The 20,797-nt window shown below is 41.2% G+C and overlaps 2 gene segments (V, D, J or C); both read right to left on the bottom strand.

Moving 5' to 3' along the window:
* Positions 1–2,347: 2,347 nt before the first annotated feature.
* LOC114828704 lies at positions 2,348–3,458 on the bottom strand. The segment is given in 2 exon segments: positions 2,348–2,724; positions 3,446–3,458. Coding segments are annotated over 2 exon segments (375 nt in total).
* Positions 3,459–15,399: 11,941 nt separating this feature from the next.
* LOC114839969 lies at positions 15,400–17,107 on the bottom strand. The segment is given in 3 exon segments: positions 15,400–15,910; positions 16,718–16,754; positions 17,084–17,107. Coding segments are annotated over 3 exon segments (366 nt in total).
* Positions 17,108–20,797: the final 3,690 nt, after the last annotated feature.

Raw genomic sequence — 20,797 nt, 5'->3', positions numbered from 1 at the left:
ACAGAATAGATTTTAAAGTGGTGCTTTTAGTTTATAAATCTCTGAATGGTTTAGGCATTGAATAAATTTCTGATATGTTTGAAGAATATAAACCGAGCAGGGCTCTTAGATCCATTAACACATTTCAGCAAGTAAAGCCCAGAGTCCAAACTAAACATGGAGAAGCTGCGTTTAGCAGTTATGCTGCACACAACTGGAATACACTACCAGAAGATCTTAGACGTGCCCCAGATGTATACATTTTTAAATCCTGGTTTAAAACACTTCTCCTTTCACGTGCCTATGACTGAGCTCTTAAACTTAACCACACTGTTCAGCCTTATAGCTTTCTTAGATGTTTTTATATTTTCTTGTTCTAGTTTTTATTATTATAATGTTGTTTCGATGTTTTCATTTGAGTATGTTATTGTATTTTTATATATATTTTTTTTTCTTTGTAAAGCACATTGAATTGCTTCGATGTATGAATTGTGCTATATAAATAAACTTTCTTGATTGCAATACTGACTATCAGTAACATTTTAACTACTCACTCTAACCCTCACCCTAACATTAAGCATTATCCTATCACTAACATTTTTAACCCTAAACCTTCTAAACCTAACCTCGGCCATAACCTTAGCAAGTTTTCATTCCCATGATGGGCCAGTTCGTTAGGTTAGTCTGGAACCATGTTGTTGTTCAATTATTAAGTCTCGAGGCCCTGTTGAGTCCCAAGTCCTCTGCAGTCAAGTCGAGTCACAAGTTACTATAGCTACAGTGGCGAGAACAAGTATTTGATACACTGCCGATTATGCAGGTTTTCCTACTTATAAAGCATGTAGAGGTCTGTTATTTTTGTCATAGGTACTCTTCAAATGTGAGAGACGGATTCTAAAACAAAAATCCCGAAAATCACATTGTATGATTTTTAAATAATTCATTTGCTTATTTTTATTTTTCATTTGCTTTGTTTATTGCATGACATAAGTATTGGATCACCTACCAAACTGTAAGAATTCCATCTCTCACAGACCTGTTTTCTTGTCACAGACATTTTTCTTTAAGAAGCCCTCTTGTTCTCCACTCATTACTCGTATTAACTGCATCTGTTTGAACTCGTTACCTGTATAAAAGACACCTGTCCACACACTCAACCAAACAGACGCCAACCTCTCCACAATGGCCAAGACCAGAGAGCTGTGTAAGGACAATTGTAGTCCTGCACAAGGCTGGGATGGGCTACAGGACATTAGGCAAGAAGCTTGGTGAGAAGGCAACAACTGTTGGCGCAATTATTAGAAAATGGAAGAAGTTCAAGATGACGGTCAATCTCCCTCGGTCTGGGGCTCCATGCAAGATCTCACCTTGTGGGGCATCAGCCCAGAACTACACGGCAGGACCTGGTCAATGACCTGAAGAGAGCTGGGACCACAGTCTCAAAGAAAACCATTAGAAACACACCACGCCGTCATGGATTAAAATCCTGCAGTGCATGCAAAGAATGGGAGAAGGTCATGTGGTCTGATGAGACAAAAATAGAGCTTTTTGGCCTAAACTCTACTCGCCTTGTTTGGAGGAAGAAGAAGGAAGAGTACAACCCCAAGAACACCATCCCAACCGTGAAGCATGGAGGTGGAAACATCATTCTTTGGGGATGCTTTTCTGCAAAGAGGACAGGACGACTGCACCGTATTGAGGGGAGGATGGATGGGGCCATGTATCGCAAGAACTTGGCCAACAACCTCTATCCCTCAGTAAGAGCATTGAAGATGGGTCATGGCTGGGTCTTCCAGCATGACAACGACCCGATACACACAGCCAAAATCCCTGCTGCAGTATGTGCAAACCTGGTCCAGAACTACAGAAAACGTATGATCTCTATAATTGAAAACAAATGTTTCCGAACCAAATATTAAGTTCTGCTTTTCTGATGTATCAAATGCTTATGTCATGCTTTGCTTTTCTGGATCTTTGTTTTAGATTCCGTCACTCACAGTTGAAGAGTACCCATGATAAAAATTACAGACTTCTACATGCTTTGTAAGTAGGATAACCTGCAAAATTGGCAGTGTATCAAATACTCGTTCTCCCCACTGTATGTCTGAGGCATGTCCCCATTTGTCACACGCCCAATGACATGTTCATTTTATGAATAATTTTCGGGCCCGTTCATACTATCAGAAATAAACAAGGAAACACACCTTTCATAAAGAAGTCTTATTTCTATTTTTATTCAACATTGATATCTAAAGTTATGATTGCAAAAACCTTTATAAATGTATTGTTACCACAGCCAAGAAGCAAATACATTAAAACATGGTATGAAAAGGCCAAGTGCTAAAAGCTCCATGCAGCTGGATGAAGGATTCAGAGGAGGAGCTCATTCAGAACACTGTTCTCTCCTCAGTGACTCAGAGAGAGGAGCCTGGGAGCCCTGGTTGGCCTCACAGGTCACAGAGCCCACCTTCCTCCACTGGTCCACAGGGAGGGTCAGCGTGCTGCTCCAGCTGTAGAGGCCATTCTTGTCCAGGACCCCGGGGCTCCCCGTCACCTCCCGGGTGGTGCTGACTCCATCTACCTTCCAGTTCAGACTCCAGCCTGAGGGGAAGCCCTTGTTAGCCAGACACATGAGAGTGGCCTTTCCCTGCTGCAGCTCCACACTGGAGGGGGGAAGGACTGTCAGGGTGGGACGGACATCACCTAGAAGACAGGAAGTTAGAGAAAGACGACTGAATGAACAGACTTAGAAGACCATAATGATGCAGGCCTTTTACATTTTATTTTTTGTGTTCATCTGTTGGCTAGTGTTCCTCAGACACTTTTGTCTTAGTCACTTTTTTACTTCCTTTTAATTGGTTTCTGATGCATTAATATATTAGATGAAAATAGATGAATTTATAATATTTCAGCATACTTTTCTTTTTGTAATTTGTTAAAATTGGAATCTAACTGCTTTATATGTTCTTTTTTATATATTCATAAAAATGACAAGACATTGCAAAGAAAATATATAACACTGATCTACCCTGAAACGGTAATGATTCACACTTGCAGTATATCACACTGTTATACAAGCTGTACACTCACTACTGTACATTGTAGCAAAGTGTCATTCCTTCAGTGTTGTCACATACAAAAATGTGAGGGGTGTACTCACTTTTGGGAGATACTGTATTTTGTCCTTTGACTCAATGTAAAACACTCTATTTGGTTTAACCTGTATTTTTTTTAAGCACAATATTACCATACATTATATATTTAAAAAATAGATGAATATAAAATAGAGATGAATAAAGACATCAGTTACTAGACAGTTTCTCCCTTCCACCAACACCAAAAAAAAGCTTCAACCTTGTGTTTAACAAACAGTATAATACTGACTGTATTGTTTTCTAAGGACATAGTTCTCTTAGAATATATTAAACATTCAGAATGCAGAAATCATGTAGATGCAAAAACTTACCATACCATACCATCTTCTTCCGCTTATCCGGGGCCGGGTCGCGGGGGCAGCAGTCTAAGCAGGGATGCCCAGACTTCCCTCTCCCCAGACACTTCCTCTAGCTCTTCTGGGGGGACACCGAGGCGTTCCCAGGCCAGCCGGGAGACATAGTCCCTCCAGCGTGTCCTAGGTCTTCCCCGGGGTCTCCTCCCGGAGGGACGGGACCGGAACACCTTCCCAGGAAGGCGTTCCGGAGGCATGCGAAAAAGATGCCCAAGCCACCTCAGCTGACCCCTCTCGATGTGGAGGAGCAGCGGCTCTACTCCAAGCTCCTCCCGGGTGACCAAGCTTCTCACCCCATCTCTAAGGGATCGCCCAGCCACCCTGCGGAGAAAGCTCATTTCGGCCGCCTGTATCCGGGATCTTGTCCTTTCGGTCATGACCCAAAGCTCATGACCATAGGTGAGAGTAGGAACGTAGATTGACTGGTAAATCGAGAGCTTCGCTTTGCGGCTCAGCTCTTTCTTCACCACGACAGACCGATACTTTGACTGCATTACTGCAGAAGCTGCACCGATCCGTCTGTCAATCTCCCGTTCCATCCTTCCCTCACTCGTGAACAAGACCCCTAGATACTTAAACTCCTCCACTTGAGGCAGGCACTCTCCACCAACCTGAAGTGGGCAAGCCACCCTTTTCCGACTGAGGACCATGGCCTCGGATTTGGAGGTACTGATTTTCATCCCCACCGCTTCACACTCGGCTGCAAACCGTCCCAGCGCATGCTGAAGGTCCTGGTTAGAAGGGGCCAACACGACAACATCATCTGCAAAGAGCAGAGACGAAATTGTGTGGTCCCCAAACCTGACACCCTCCGGCCCCTGGCTGCGCCTAGAAATTCTGTCCATAAAAATTACAAACAGAACCGGTGACAAAGGGCAGCCCTGCCGGAGTCCAACATGCACTGGGAACAAGTCTGACTTACTGCCGGCAATGGGGACCAAGCTCCTGCTTCGGTTGTACAGGGACCTGACAGCCCTTAGCAAAGGACCCAGGACCCCATATTCCCCAAGCACCCTCCACAAGATGCCGCGAGGGACACAGTCGAATGCCTTCTCCAAATCCACAAAACACATGTGGATTGGTTGGGCAAACTCCCATGTAGAGGGTATAGAGCTAGTCCAGTGTTCCACGGCCCGGACGAAAACCACACTGTTCCTCCTGAATCCGAGGTTCTACTATCGGCCGTATTCTCCTCTCCAGTACCCTGGCATAGACTTTCCCGGGGAGGCTGAGAAGTGTGATCCCCCTATAGTTGGAACACACCCTCCGGTCCCCCTTCTTAAAAAGAGGGACCACCACCCCGGTCTGCCATCCCAGAGGCACTGTCCCCGACCGCCACGCGATGTTGCACAGGCGTGTCAACCAAGACAGCCCCACAACATCCAGGGATTGCCACCGAGGAGTTTCTTGACCACCTCAGTGACTTCAGCCCGGGTGATGGACGAGTCCACCTATGAGCCCTCATCCTCTGCTTCCTCAATGGAAGAAGTGACAGCGGGATTGAGGAGATCCTCGAAGTACTCCTTCCACCGCCCGACGAAATCCTCAGTTGAGGTCAACAGCTGCCCACCTCTACTGTAAACAGCGTTGGTAGGGCACTGTTTCCCTCCCCTGAGGCGCCGGATGGTTTGCCAGAATCTCTTCGAGGCCAGCCGATAGTCCTTCTCCATGGCCTCACCGAACTCCTCCCAGGCCCGAGTTTTTGCCTCCACAACCACCCGGGCTGCAGTCCGCTTGGCCTGTCGGTACCTGTCAGCTGCGTCAGGAGTCCCACAAGCCAACCAGGCCTTACTTCCGGTGTCCACCACCGGGTTCGGGGATTGCCGCCTCGACAGGCACCGGAGACCTTACGGCCACAGCTCAGAGCGGCCGCTTCGACAATGGCGGTGGAGAACATGGTCCACTCGGACTCAATTTCTCCAGCCTCCCTCGGGATCCAGTCGAAGCTCTGCCGGAGGTGGGAGTTAAAGATCTCTCTGACAGGAGACTTGGCCAGACGTTCCCAGCAGACCCTTACAGTACGCTTGGGCCTGCCGAGTCTGTCCAGCTTCCTCCCCCGCCATCGGATCCAACTCACCACCAGGTGGTGATCAGTTGACAGCTCCGCCCCTCTCTTCACCCGAGTGTCCAAGACATACGGCCGCAGGTCAGATGAGACGACAACAAAGTCGATCATCGACCTGCGGCCTAGGGTGTCCTGGTGCCACGTGCACTGATGGACACCCTTATGCTTGAACATGGTGTTTATTATGGAAAAACTGGTTCAGATCAGGGGGGCCGTTCCTCCCAATCACGCCCCTCCAGGTGTCACTGTCGTTGCCCACGTGGGCGTTGAAGTCCCCCAGTAGATCGATAGAGTAACCAGTCGGAGCACTTTCCAGCACCCCTCCCAGAGACTCCAAGAAGGTCGGGTACTCTGCACTGCCGTTCGGCCCGTAGGCACAAACAACAGTGAGAGACCTATCCCCGACCCGTAGGCGCAGGGAAACGACCCTCTCGTTCACCGGGGTAAACTCCAACACATGGCGGCAGAGCTGGGGAGCTATAAGCAAACCCACACCAGCCCGCCGCCTCTCACCATGGGCAACGCCAGAGTGGTGAAGAGTCCATCCTCTCTCAAGGAGTGTGGTTCCAGAGCCCAAGCCGTGCGTAGAGGTGATCCCGACTACCTCTAATCGGAACCTCTCAACCTCACGCACTAACTCAGGCTCCTTCCCGCCAGCGAGGTGACATTCCACGTCCCTAGAGCTAGTTTCCGTGTCCAGAGATCGGGTTGTCTAGGCCCCTGCCTTCGACTGCCGCCCGATCCTCTTCGCACCGGCCCCTTATGGTCCCTCCTGTGGGTGGTGAGCCCACGGGAGGGCGGCCCGACGTCGCCCGTTCGGGCTGAGCCCGATGCAAAAACTTGTATTTTAAAAAGTATTGTTACAATAATAACAAGAATATTTTTATTTAAACATAATTTAAACATTAGCAACAGTTATTGGATCTCTGTATGCTTGGTACTTACTTCCAATGTCAAGTCTAGTGCCTCCATCAAAAGTGAACCACAGTGATACAAACTCATTTAGCCGTACAAAAACATCAGACACTAGAGGCACAGTTCTGGCACTTTGAAATAAACTACATTTAGTCACAACAATCCTGTTTGAAATTAATTCACACCATATATGTACCCTTTGATACATTAAATATTTTGTACAAATTAGCATTTTTCATTTCAAATTGTAAATGAAGACAACATTAACTCTCCCAACAAAAAATATCTTACATTTCTAGTTCAAAGACAATGTATTGTGTTTTCAATATCAGAAGTCAATATAGATTAAACGACTCACTGCCAACATGCCACTTGTTTCCTATACCAAAAGTCCACCACAGTAATGTACTCACTGTACAATAACCTGCTCACAGACAATAAGGGGAATAGTAACAGAAACATGGAACTGATTAGTAAGGCCTCATTAATGCTTTATCACTTATGCCCCCTACTGGTTCCCTCTGGAACTTCAGTAGATTGGACACATTCCCCATTAATGCTTTTTTTAATGCTGACTTACATTAACATTTTAACTATCTACTCACTCATACCCTAACATTAAGCATTATCCTATCACTAAAATGTTTAACTCCTACCCTTCCAACTTCTAAACCTAACCCTAACCTTTACCTTAGCAAGGTCTGATTCCCATAAAGGGGCCAGTTCTGTTGATTGCTATGGATTGCTTTGTCTGCTAAACAGTGTTGTAGTTGAGTTACTAAGTCTCGAGGCCAGTTGAGTCCCAAGTCCACTAAAATCGAGTCATGGGTTACTATTGCTGTGTCTGAGTCACGTCTCCATTTGTCACTATAGAAGATGGAAAAGTGATGGCAATTTATCAAGTCAAAACTCTTCAGTCATTCGAATAGCAGTTAATTTCTTCAGGTTTCATTGTATTTTCAGGAACAAGGATCATGACAAACACAGAGTATAAGTACAGAGACCTACATGTAGTAGTGTCATGACAGTTCTTCTGAAGTCACATTATTGCTTTCACCTCTTTATACATCTCCTTGTCAGTTCTGGAAATACTAAAGATACAGACAAGAAAACAAGTCATGACACCAGCATGAAAATACAACCAGCATGAAATGAACTCTACACTGTCATGGCAACCATAGTTCTAGGTCAGAGTTAAAAGGCCTCCTGATCTGAGCTAGCCCTTGTCTCTGTCCTGCCTGAATGAAAGAACCAGCAGAGGCACAGGCAACTTCACCTTGGAGCCATCTGAAGCTGCGTCATAGATAAGATAGGTTGTGGCCCAGCTCCTTCGGTTGTGGCCATAATTACGTCCATGACAAGGCCATGCTGTCTTTGCCCATCCGTGGCATCCATGAACAGTCTAAAGCAAATTCGGGCCTAATCTAACAAAGTAAATTCCTTACACTGGGTTACATCAGTTAGGCAGGTTTCTAAATAATGAACAGAATATAATTGAAGCAGAAGCTTTTAGTGTACATAGTGCAATTAATTCATGGATACCTATTTTCTTAGGAAGATCTCTCCTCAACTATATGCAAGGTTGTACACAGTTTCTACTCATCACTGTCCCTGAACACAGATAAGGAAAAGACAGAAGATGTTGACTAGGGAATACATGTCTATGAGAATACATAAAATATTAAACATACAGGGTGAAGACTACTTCTAGCAGAATAATCCAAATATATAAATCCAAAGATAAATAAATGTTCCACATCATAGGCCCAATGACAGAAGTTTAATTACTGGGTCTGAGAAAAAAAAAAAAGATACCATGTTTCTATTGTTTTATTTGCATCTAAGTCTGGTAATAAACATTCAGTTAATATATTTGGTTTCTTCAGTGAATTTCCATATTTAGAGAAAACAAATAATCACTGCATGTCCATTATAAAACATATGGATTGTTGGATGGTCTGAATTGATTAACGGATGGTTTGAATGTGTACTGTTGTTTGTGCAGTTGAATAAGTTTCCACATGGAGAAAATAAACTACATACTGATCCTTTCAGTAATATTATTGTTCATGCTATGTAACATTAAGTTAAATAATTTAAAATAAGTTCTAAGAAGAACAATAGTATCATGATTTGAATGTTTTAGTTTGCTTAAGGAGAATTCTAAACAAGTTTGATAGAATAGCTATTTTTGTTTTTGATTTCAGTCAAGTTGTAAAATGTTCTAATCCAAGATGTACAATAGAAGACTTACTGACAACAGACAGTTTGGTTCCTCCACCAGAAGTCCACCAGAGTTATTCAGTATCTTGCTGTATAAAAACCTCCACACAGAAAATGAAGGAAACAGAGACATTGAACTGCTAAATAACTCCTCATTACTCCTTTATCACTGATGCCCCCTACTGGTACACTCTGGAACTTCAGTGGTATTGAAAGTACTGAGGACTAAATTGATACAGTAACTCAGCCCATTGTACCATCTCATCATACAATTAAAATAGAAGGGAGGCGCAAATGTAATATTAATTCAACATAAATAAAGATGTTTAAACAATCACACCAAGATTGGTGACATTCAATTCAGTTTTATGACCTTGTCTCATCACACCTCATCTGGACACCTGAGTATGGGTCAGAAGCTTGGAAGCTCAATCGAGGAAGTTTAAATTCTTTCTGGTTAGATGAGCAGAGTTCCAATACATATTTAATTTAGAGTGATTTCCAAAAGTATTTGGACAGCAATTCTTCAGCCATGTCAGCACAGTGCTCATGTTTGAACTTTTTGCCAAGTAGATTCATGATGGATTATATTTATAATGATTTCTTCCTACTTTGGAAATATATTGCTTGGAATCAGATTTTAACTGGAATATGACTTGACAACCTTCCTCACTACCACATGAATGACAGCTACATAAAATGTATCTGTGTCGCTGCATTCAGACGGTTTGTATTTGTATTGTGGCAAGCCCAGGGGTGTGGGCTTCCACGTCACCAGTTCAATAACACAAGCCAGCACTAAGAGTACAGTTGAACACAGTTGGAAAGTTTATTAAGGATAATTCACAGCGTAGGAGGGGATTTTGCCACTACTTCAACATCCACTGCTTCACGGTCCACAATCCGTTCTCATCATCTTCTATCCACAGGTAGTCCACAAACAGGTCCTCATCCAAAACAGTTCGGTACACAGGGGGTTAATCAGCCAGTCCAGGTCACACCACTTAGTCACACAGTTTAGTTCAATATTCTCTTTACTACTCTACACACGCTGTCCCACACCGTCTTCTCTTCTCTCCTCTCCCATTCTCTGTCCTCTCTCTCCCTTCAAAACCACCTGCTTCCCTTTTTCCCTCCGAAACCTAATCACCCAATTAATCCCAGCCTCTCCTTGTTGGAAGAGGAAGTCCATATAAGGCTCAGGGGTGGAGCCAACGCGATGCAAGATACCTTCCTTCAATTAGCACTCCCCTCACCTCTCCCTGCAATCTGCAATATGTATAAATCTGCACACTGATGACGTCTGTGAAAGATATATAATGTAAAAAGACAAGGTTTGAGGGTTATTGTTTTTTGCAACAATGATTATTAAAACTATATGACTTCTATATCCCTTTCCACACCTCTGCTTGTAGCCTGTGTAAATTCTGATGAGGGTGGGTGTGGTCTGCTTCACCCTACCCCAGAAAGACTAGGCATTAACCCCTAAGGGACACTAGGAGTCAGTGACTGTGCCTTGTCAGACATCACCTCAGGTCCCATTCAAAATGAGTTTCAAGTGTCTGGGAAGGGGATGTTCAGCTCACTCACTCCTGATTGGCCATCGATATGGTTTGCTTGGTGTAACTTTTAAACTGGGAAGACATTTCAGATGGATAATGTGTCCGTAGTGGCTCTCTAAGGTTGGGCATTAAGGGCTGGTTTTTCAACACTGATATATGTTTGGTTCTCTACTACATCTAGCTCAACTGAGAATTATATTTTTTTTTGTCCAGTACTAGGCGTAATCTGTGTCCAATGCTTAGGAATTGGGGTTGTCTTTACATTATAGGGTTTTGGGCTGAAATGTTACAATTTAGAGCAAAAATTAGTGTTGCTTTTAGGATAAGTTAAAGTAGATTAACACTACTGTCTTCACTGTTATGCTAATAGGAGGTTTTGCATATCTGTCATGTCTCAGTGCTCCACACACTTAAAGAGTCCAGTGTTGATCAGTGACTGTTCAGTCCTTTCAGAGACACTGACACACAGTACAATGATGATGATGTCACTGATTCTACTGGGGACCCTGGGGCTCCTTGTTCAGGGTAAGAGACACTTTGACCAACTTAGATTCATTCATCATGGGACTTGGTTCACACAGATACATTGTATATGATTATATGTATTTAGAGTATCAGTTTTTACATTTGGACATCAGATGATTTGGTAGATGGTAGATGTTTGATAACGATTGATCATTTTCATATTTATTTTTCAGAATCTTCAGCAGACATAATCCTGACCCAGTCTCCTAAATCTCGGTCTGTTAGTCCAGGAGAGACTGTGTCCATCAGCTGTTCAACCAGTTCAAGTGTTAGTAATTATCTCCACTGGTACCTGCAAAAACCTGGACAAGCTCCTAAACTTCTAGTTTATTCTGCTACAACCCGTCAGTCAGGTATTCCAGATCGTTTCAGTGGGAGTGGATCTGGTTCTCAATTCACTCTGACCATCAGTGGAATCCAGGGTGAAGATGCAGGAGATTATTACTGTCAGCAGGGTTACAGCACTCCGTTCACACAGTGTTAGAGCGCCGTACAAAAACCTCCCTCTGTTAAAGAGGAACTGCTCTGAATCAAAACCTACAACCTACTGTACAAAGATAATAATTAATCATTTTCCTGGTAATGTCTGTTAAAAAAACTAAAAGTTATGACAGTCAGTGAGTAGATTTTCAAAGTCATCACTGTTTTCACACGACAATTAGCTGAAATCCAATATTATGATGTGTTGTTTATTCCACATTGAGTTTGTTAGTTATCAGTTTGGCCATCTAGAGAAAACAAACTAGATGTTTACATTTTATCTGTATATATAATGAATCCTTATTCATCTCCCCAAATATTTATTATACTTTTCCTTTTCAACCTCTCTATACCATCCAATCCTGAAGAAGTGACTGAAGGTTAAATTACATTCACAGCAGATGTTCTAATCCCAAACTACTTTTAGTAGTAAATGCATACAGCTTGAATTATAATCCCAGTGTAAATGTAACCCACAACCCTGTCATAGCAAGCACTGTGTTCTAACAACTGAGTTACCCAGCTCCACTTTAAAATAACAATTATACAGGAGTACTGTATAATAATAAGTCACAAATAAGTGTACATGTTATGTAGGATCATAATTTGACCAGTTTTGCCACTGCAAAATAATCCTGTGAGAAATGGATTTTCACTGTCCATTGTGTTCATTATTCCATGGTTAGGCAAAATGCTGGCAAACATAGAGCTGTGGTACACTGTCTGAAAATTATACTTTTACTTTTTGTCATAAATGAATCCATTGAGGGTTCTCTGTAGCTCAGCTGGCAGAGGTGGGGGACTCAGGACTTGTGACTTGCTTGATTAAAGTATGAAAATGACTTGACTTGACTTTGACTTGAGAACAAGTTACTTGAGACTTGACTTGACTTGAAGTGGAAGACTCTACAATGACTTGAACTTATAAAAAACAAACAGCAATAAAATGATTTTACATGTTGTGACATCAGCACCACTAATCAGCGTATGTGCCTTTAACGCTGCACAATTCAAACCGCGCAAAACATGGCAGACAGTAACGTTAGTCGAGCTCCACAAATATTATCGTTTGGATACAAGGACTTTGAACTGGACCGTGTGAATAAAAAAAGATTTGCCAGATGCAAAATATGCAACAACGTCAAATTTCATTCGTTATTTTAAGAACCACAAGGAAAGGTAAGAAAGTAATCTCTTTATATTCAGTTTCACTCTATTACGATTAAGTTACTAATGTAATTAAATAATCTTTTGTTTGTCATAATTTGGCCTTGGTTGCATATTATGTTTTTTTTTTTTTCTTGTTAGAAATGTGACCATTATCATTACTGAATACGTCTGGTAAATAGATGTAAGGAAATTTGACTATAACAGTGGCATAGCCTGAATTTTAATGTTGATGGGCATCTTAAAATGAGCGGGCATGTATATTATTACACGTAGGCTATAATGTCTGTATTAAATGTGGGCATTTTCAAGTGTTTGTGGACTGCGTGTGGAAACTAAAAAGCATTAACTTTATTGTATGAAAGGCTAAACATTTCGAAGAGTTTTTTTTTACTCATTTACAGACAAAAATAATTACAACGTAATTACATATTAGGCAGTTTTTCAGTCACAATAATTAGTTTATAAGGTTGTTGTTATTATTAGCCCTTATTACATGGATTGGCTGAATTCCAGTGCAGAATGCGTGTTATTTCTTGATAACAGACCGTTGCCATGAAAAACAGCGCGTTGCAATTGACGCAGCAGGATTCTAACCAGAGACGGAACGGACTATTTTCTTTAGAGGAAGCAATACAATCGTTTTGAAATCAATAAATTCCTTTTGAAATCAATATTTTGTGTGAAATTATAGATTTATTTGGTAGGTAGCCATGTAATAAGCGGGATAAGGTATAGCGAGGCGGTTGTTATAGCGAATACAACCCCTTCAGGCTGATTCAAGATCCTTCCGCTTCGTCTCCCCAAAAAATTGTACCGCGGAGGAGAAAAATATTTGATTTTGAAATCGAGCTTCGCACCGAGCGCACGTCAGAAACAGAGTACAGTGTGTGTGTGTGTTCATTTCTTTAGTACTTTGACTTGACTTGACTTGAAACTTATAAGGACTCGACTTGACTTGCTTAGGGTGAACCATTGACTTGACTTGCTTGATTTATCTGAACTGTGACTTGTGACTTGACTCAAGACTTGATGGTTTACACTTGAGACTTGCTTGGACTTGACCATGTGTGACTTGTCCCCATCTCTGTCAGCTGGTACAGCAAGGCACTTGGGAAACACTTGATTTTGAGAGTCCCAAAAGTGTCTGTAGATTCTCTACAGTAAATGTACTGACTAATGGTAACATCTACTCACTCTAACTCTAACCTTATGCATTGTCCTATCACTAAGATTTTTTAATCTTACCCTAAACCTTCTAAACATAATCCTTAACTTACCCTTACTGTATCAAGATTTGATTCACATGAGGGGCCAGTTCTGACAGTTACTCTGGATTAGTGTGTCTGGTAAAAGGATTGTAGTTGAGTCACTAAGTCTCCAGGCCCAGATGAGTCCCAAATCCTCTGAGCTCAAGTTGATCTGGAGTTACTATAGCCATGTCTGTGTCTGGGTCGCGTCCTCATTTGTCAAAAAGCCAATTCCAGAAGTCTAGTTATTGGGTCATTGCCATTGCTATTGGGTCACTGCCATTGCTTTATTTGAAAAATAAGTTTGGTTATGGACATTCTGTGAATATATTTGGATTCTCCTGTGATATTCCATGTTTAGAGTAACCTAATATTCACTGCATGTACATTATAAGGCAAACTTTACATTTCTGGATTAGATTGTTTAAATAATAATGTACATACTGATCCTTTCAGTAATATGTCATTGTTCATTTTATGTAACAATAATTCAAATAATTTATATTAAGTTCTAATAGGAACATCCCTATATGGATTATGATGTTTTTATTTTGCTCAAGGAGACCCTCCCAATGGTTAAAAGGAGGCTGGCATGGACTGCACATCACAAGATATTGACCATGGAATCCTTATTGGTATTTATATATTTCTGACATTGTGCTACACTCTTTTCACCATCTACTCTAAAACAGTTACTTAAACGATATAAAACGTATTTCTTGTATTTTTCGACATGGTTAGCTACAGCTGTTCTTTAATCACTGGATGCTTAAATGACAGCTAACCTTTTCTAAAGATCTATGTCCCTGAAGAAGTCTCATGGGCCTATGTAGTAAATATAACTAGATGATACTGCACTCACTCTTGCTCGACCCAGAGGTCCCTGAGTGAGAGGGTTGTGAGCATAGAGAGAAAGTCTGACAATTCCTTCTTGCAGGTTATGAGCTTAAACGTATTGTAGATATTTTTCTATATTTGTGTTTTACTAGTCAGAAGTCAAACAATTAGGTTGCCAATATTAATATATATCGATGGGTTGGCAGGTAATGTATGTAAATTATTAAACACAACTGCATTTCCTGTGCTGCAGTGACATATTTAGCAGCAATATAGTATTTAAATTAAGATCCTTCAGTTTATTATACTTAAAAAGCATTGTGTATCCTGTGTAGCTCAGTTGTTAAACAAGGCACTTGCAACACAATAGTTTTGGGTTTGATTCCCATGAGGGGTCAGTACTGTAAGTCACTCTGGATGTCTGCTAATGATACCTTTGATCTGAGTTCCCAATATGAATATTATTCATGTGAAGTCTGGCTTTCCAACTCATGTTCATTTCTCTAATGAGACTCACAGCTGTCTGCACCCAGAGGATTTGAGGCTGGGACATTGTGACCTGTGAGGGTGAAACTCAGATTTGCATGAGCAGGATGACTGTAACGCTCCCATAGTAGAGCAGCACCAGATGTTCATCTGTCCCCAGAGACTTCTAGTGAGTTTAGAGCATGAGGCTTCAGTATTAGTATATCATGATAACCAGTGTGGGTTGTTCTTTAGCACACAGCTTCAATTTTAAAATATCATAATGACGGCCAGTGAGTTTAGAGAACCTGGTTTCTGCATCAGACGTTTTTATTAAGACATTAGTGAACTACAGAACATAATTGTTCATTGTATGAATCATTTTTGGGCCCGTTCATACTATCAGAAATAAACAAGGAAACACCCCTTTCATAAAGAAGTCTTATTTCTATTTTTATTCAACATTGATATCCAAAGTTATGATTGCAAAAACCTTTATCAATGTATTGTTACCACAGCCAAGAAGCAAATACATTAAAACATGATATGAAAAGGCCATGATAAATAAATGCTAAAAGCTCCATGCAGCTGGATGAAGTATTCAGAGGAGGAGCTCATTCAGAACACTGGTCTCTCCTCAGTGTCTCAGAGAGAGGAGCCTGGGAGCCCTGGGTGGCCTCACAGGTCACAGAGCCCACCTTCCTCCACTGGTCCCCAGGGAGGGTCAGCGTGCTGCTCCAGCTGTAGAGGCCATTCTTGTCCAGGACCCCGGGGCTCCCTGTCACCTCCCGGGTGGTGCTGACTCCATCTACCTTCCAGTTCAGACTCCAGCCTGAGGGGAAGCCCTTGTTAGCCAGACACATGAGAGTGGCCTTTCCCTGCTGCAGCTCCACACTGGAGGGGGGAAGGACTGTCAGGGTGGGACGGACATCACCTAGAAGACAGGAAGTTAGAGAGAGACGACTGAATGAACAGACCTAGTAGACCATAATGATGCAGGCCTTTTACATGTTAAAATAGTTTTAGTTTATTCTTGTGTTCATCTGTTGGTTTCTGTTCCTCAGACACTTTTGTTTTTGTCACTTTTTCACTTCCTTTTAATTGCTACTGATGCATAAATATATTAAATGAAAATAGATTTATTTAAAATATTTCAGCAAACTTTTCTTTTTTTGAAATTTGATAATATATTTATCTAACTGCGATATTTGTTAATTTCAATATATTAATAACAGTAGCTACATATTGCACTGAAGAAATGTAACATTTATTCATCCTAAAACGCTAATGATTTGCATTCATGTTGTAGGTTGACTGAATGTAAATTATTTTGATCAAATAAAGTACTAAACAAAATAGTCAAATGAAACAACACTGCAGCAATGAGGAATAGATTTCTATAAAATGTAATCACACATTATATATTTAAAAAACGATAAAAAATATAATCCAAATGAATTAAGACTTAATTTTCAGGCTAGGTTCTCCTTACCCCCCTACCCAAAACCGCTTAAAGTTTGAGTTTTAACCAACAGTATATTCTGTATATATTCTAGTATGTTCTGCATTGTTTTGTAAAGACACTGTTCTGTTAGAATATATTAAATGATTCAGAATGCAGAAATCTTGTTGATTCCAAAACATGATTTTTAAAAATACACTTGCAATACTAACATATTATATATTAATTTAAACATCTTTTCACAACAGTTATTAGATATTCTGTAGGCAAGTTACTTACGTCCGATGTCCAGTCTGGTGCCTCCACCAAAAGTGACCCACAGTGATACAAACTCATTCAGAAGCCGTACAAAAACCTCTGTCACTAGAGACACAACTCTGGCACTTTGAAATAAGCTACATTTAACCAAAACACTCAAATGTTTAACCAACAATCCTGTTTGAAATACATAAACATCAAATAAGTACTCTTTGATACATAAAATAATTTCTGTACATTTAGATTTTTTACTTCTAATTGTAAATGATGACAACATAAACTCTCCCAATAAAATATATCCAACATTTCTATTATTTTTGATGGAGTTGAAATACAAAGTATTCTGTTTTCATTATCAGAAGTCAATATATAGGTTAAAAGACTTACTGCTAACATGCCACTTTGGTTCCTATACCAAAAGTCCACCACTGTAATGTACTCACTGTATAATAACCTGCTCATAGTCAATAAGGGGAATAGTAACAGAAACATGGAACTGATCATTAAGGCCTCATTAATGCTTTCTAACAGATGCCCCCTACTGGTTCACTCTGGAACTTCAGTAGATTGGGCATGTACCCCAATGAACTTTCTACTACTGTAAACTATGCTGACATGTTTCATCATATTGTATCATCAAATCATACCATTACATTAAAAACAATTAACTATACAATGTGTTTATTATTAATTTCTGTCCAGTGAGTTCACCACTTCCTATGACCTAATTGATTAATGGATTTATACACAATACACATGAAATGTAACACTAATGTATAATTAGAGACAATGAGAGATATCTACACTCACCTAAAGGATTATTAGGATCACCTGTTCTATTTCTCATTAATGCAATTATCTAATCAACCAATCACATGGCAGTTGCTTCAATGCATTTAGGGGTGTGGTCCTGTTTAAGACAATCTCCTGAACTCCAAACTGAATGTCAGAATGGGAAAGAAAGGTGATTTAAGCAATTTTGAGCGTGGCATGGTTGTTGGTGCCAGACAGGCCGGTCTGAGTATTTCACAATCTGCTCAGTTACTGGGATTTTCACGCCCAACCATTTCTAGGGTTTACAAAGAATGGTGTGAAAAGGGAAAAACATCCAGTATGCGGCAGTCCTGTGGGCGAAAATGCCTTGTTGATGCTAGAGGTCAGAGGAGAATGTGCCGACTGATTCGAGCTGATAGAAGAGCAACTTTGACTGAAATAACCACTCGTTACAACCGAGGTATGCAGCAAAGCATTTGTGAAGCCACAACACGCACAACCTTGAGGCGGATGGGCTACAACAGCAGAAGACCCCACCGGGTACCACTCATCTCCACTACAAATGGGAAAAAGAGGCTACAATTTGCATGAGCTCACCAAAATTGGACTGTTGAAGACTGGAAAAATATTTCCTGGTCTGATGAGTCTTGATTTCTGTTGAGACAATCAGATGGTAGTGTCAGAATTTGGCGTAAACAGAATGAGAACATGGATCCATCATGCCTTGTTACCACTGTGCAGGCTGGTGGTGTAATGGTGTGGGGGATGTTTTCTTGGCACACTTTAGGCCCCTTAGTGCCAATTGGGCATCATTTAAATGCCACGGAACATTGTTTCTGACCATGTCCATCCCTTTATGACCACCATGTACCCATCCTCTGATGGCTACTTCCAGCAGGATAATGCACCATGTCACAAAGCTCGAATCATTTCAAATTGGTTTCTTGAACATGACAATGAGTTCACTGTACTGAAATGGCCCCCATAGTCACCAGATCTCAACCCAATAGAGCATCTTTGGGATGTGGTGGAACGGGAGCTTCGTGCCCTGGATGTGCATCCCACAAATCTCCATCAACTGCAAGATGCTATCCTATCAATATGGGCCAACATTTCTAAAGAATGCTTTCAGCACCTTGTTGAATCAATGCCATGTAGAATTAAGGCAGTTCTGAAGGCGAAAGGGGGTCAAACACAGTATTAGTATGGTATTCCTAATAATCCTTTAGGTGAGTGTATGTGTTAGTACTGATCATTAGGGCTGTTATGGTCATGTTATATTGATCAGTGGTATGGACTGACCACAGGTTTGTTGGGGAGAACCAGAGCTCCCGACATTTGTCAGTCTTGTATCAGTGATGGTCTGGTTTTTCATAATTAGATTCCTGGCCCTCTGTGTATTTACAATTGGACCAGGAAATGTAATGATAATGTGGTATGTCTGTTCCCTTTCTTCTCCACATGTTCCTCTTGCCATCACTCTGGTACATGATCCTCTTTTTCCTCAACAATACCTTTTCTCAAAACTCTGCAGGCTCTATTTGAAATTCTAATCGGACCTTGAACATTGCAGTCCAGCTTCTGTAGTTCAGATGGTGAAGTCTGCATATATCGGTTCTTGAAGCATAATACATCCTGAACTGTATTCCTGCGGAGTTGGACTGTTGTTCATTTTTTGCGTGTGTCCGTAGGCGATTCAGTCTGATTTATCTGCCACATGATAGCCAACATGACATTTGCAGTTTTTGGTTGTCGAACAGAAGCACCAGACTCGAATTACGGCATTGACAGCTTTGTAGTGTGTGCTAAAGGAGCAATCACACTCATCTGCACAGAGAGAAACAGCTGTGAAGTCATTTAACCAAATACTTTTGAAACCCTAACCGGGAATGTCAACATATTACTACTTCCACTCGTATGCAGAGAGGTGTTTTAAGAAGCAGGGATGTCACTAGACCTACAGTGGGGAGAACAAGTATTTGAAACACTGCCGATTTTGCAGGTTTTCCCACTTACAAAGCATGTAGAAGTCTATTTTTATCATAGGTACTCTTAAACTGTGAGTGAGGGAATCTAAAACAAAAATTCAGAAAATCACATTGTATGAATTAAGTAATTCATTTGCATTTTATTGTATGACATAAGTATTTGATACATTAGAAAAGCAGAACTTAATATTTGGTACAGAAACCTTTGTTTGCAATTAGAGATCATACGTTTCCTGTAGTTCTTGACCAGGTTTGCACACTGCAGCAGGGATTTTGTCCCACTCCTCCATACAGACCTCCAGATCCTTCAGGTTTTGGGGCTGTCACTGGGCAATATGGACTTTCAGCTCCCTGTCACAGTCGTGGGAGGAAAAGGACACAGGCGCAGAGTAGAGGTACTGGAGATAATCCATCTTTTAATGAAAACAAAACTTAAACAAAACAAACAGCCGCAACCAGTGCCGAGGGTTAACATCAACAGGACACAACCAAAATAAACCACACCAACATGGCCAACAAACTGAACTTAAATAGGGTCCCCAATTGGAGGCAATAACCAACACCTGCCTCCAATTGGGGAAACCAAAAAAAAAGGATTAGAGCTGGCTAAAGGCCACCTCTTGTCCTGTCCTGGCTGTGCCCCGAGCCCAGCGCAGAGATGGCTAGGGGCACAGCCAGGACGTGACACTCCTTCCAAAGATTTTCTATTAGGTTCAGGTCTGGAGACTGGCTAGGTGATGTACTCCATTGCTCATTCAGCTGATCAATCATTAGGGATGTTGGAGTCTGATTATAATATTGTTCAGAGATCTCTTTTACAGCTTAAACTTGTTTTAAATTCAAAGAAAACAAATGTTATGTTTTTTTCTAGGTTAGAAACACATTTGTACTCACTAGCTTGGATGCTATGCAAATCAAACAGGTCTCTGCATATAAATACTTAGGGGCATGGTTAGATGATAGGCTTTCTTTTAAAAAACTTTACTGAACTGGGAAAAAAGGAACAATTAGGTAAGGATCCTTTAAAGAAACAGGGCTTGTATGTCCTCTGCTAAAAGAAGAAAAGATGTTCAGGCTTCTTTCATGTCCGTCTTAGATAATGCTAATATTATCTACATGCACGCTTCAGCAAACACATTAAAACCCCTGGATGCTATTTACCATTGAGCACTCAGGTCTATCGGTGATAGTTACAGAACTCATCACTGTATTCAATATCAACATGTGGGTTGGGCCAGATCACAGACGTGGATTGCATTAAAGACTCCAGCAGTCTCCACAGAGTTGGGTATGTTGTGAAAATTACTAATGGAAAAGGCACAGACACTGTAGATTCTTT

This window comes from Esox lucius, chromosome 10 (assembly GCF_011004845.1).
Source record: "Esox lucius isolate fEsoLuc1 chromosome 10, fEsoLuc1.pri, whole genome shotgun sequence".
NCBI lineage: Eukaryota > Metazoa > Chordata > Actinopteri > Esociformes > Esocidae > Esox > Esox lucius.
Note: the sequence above shows the minus strand (reverse complement) of the source record. Positions and strands in the feature narration are given on the sequence as shown.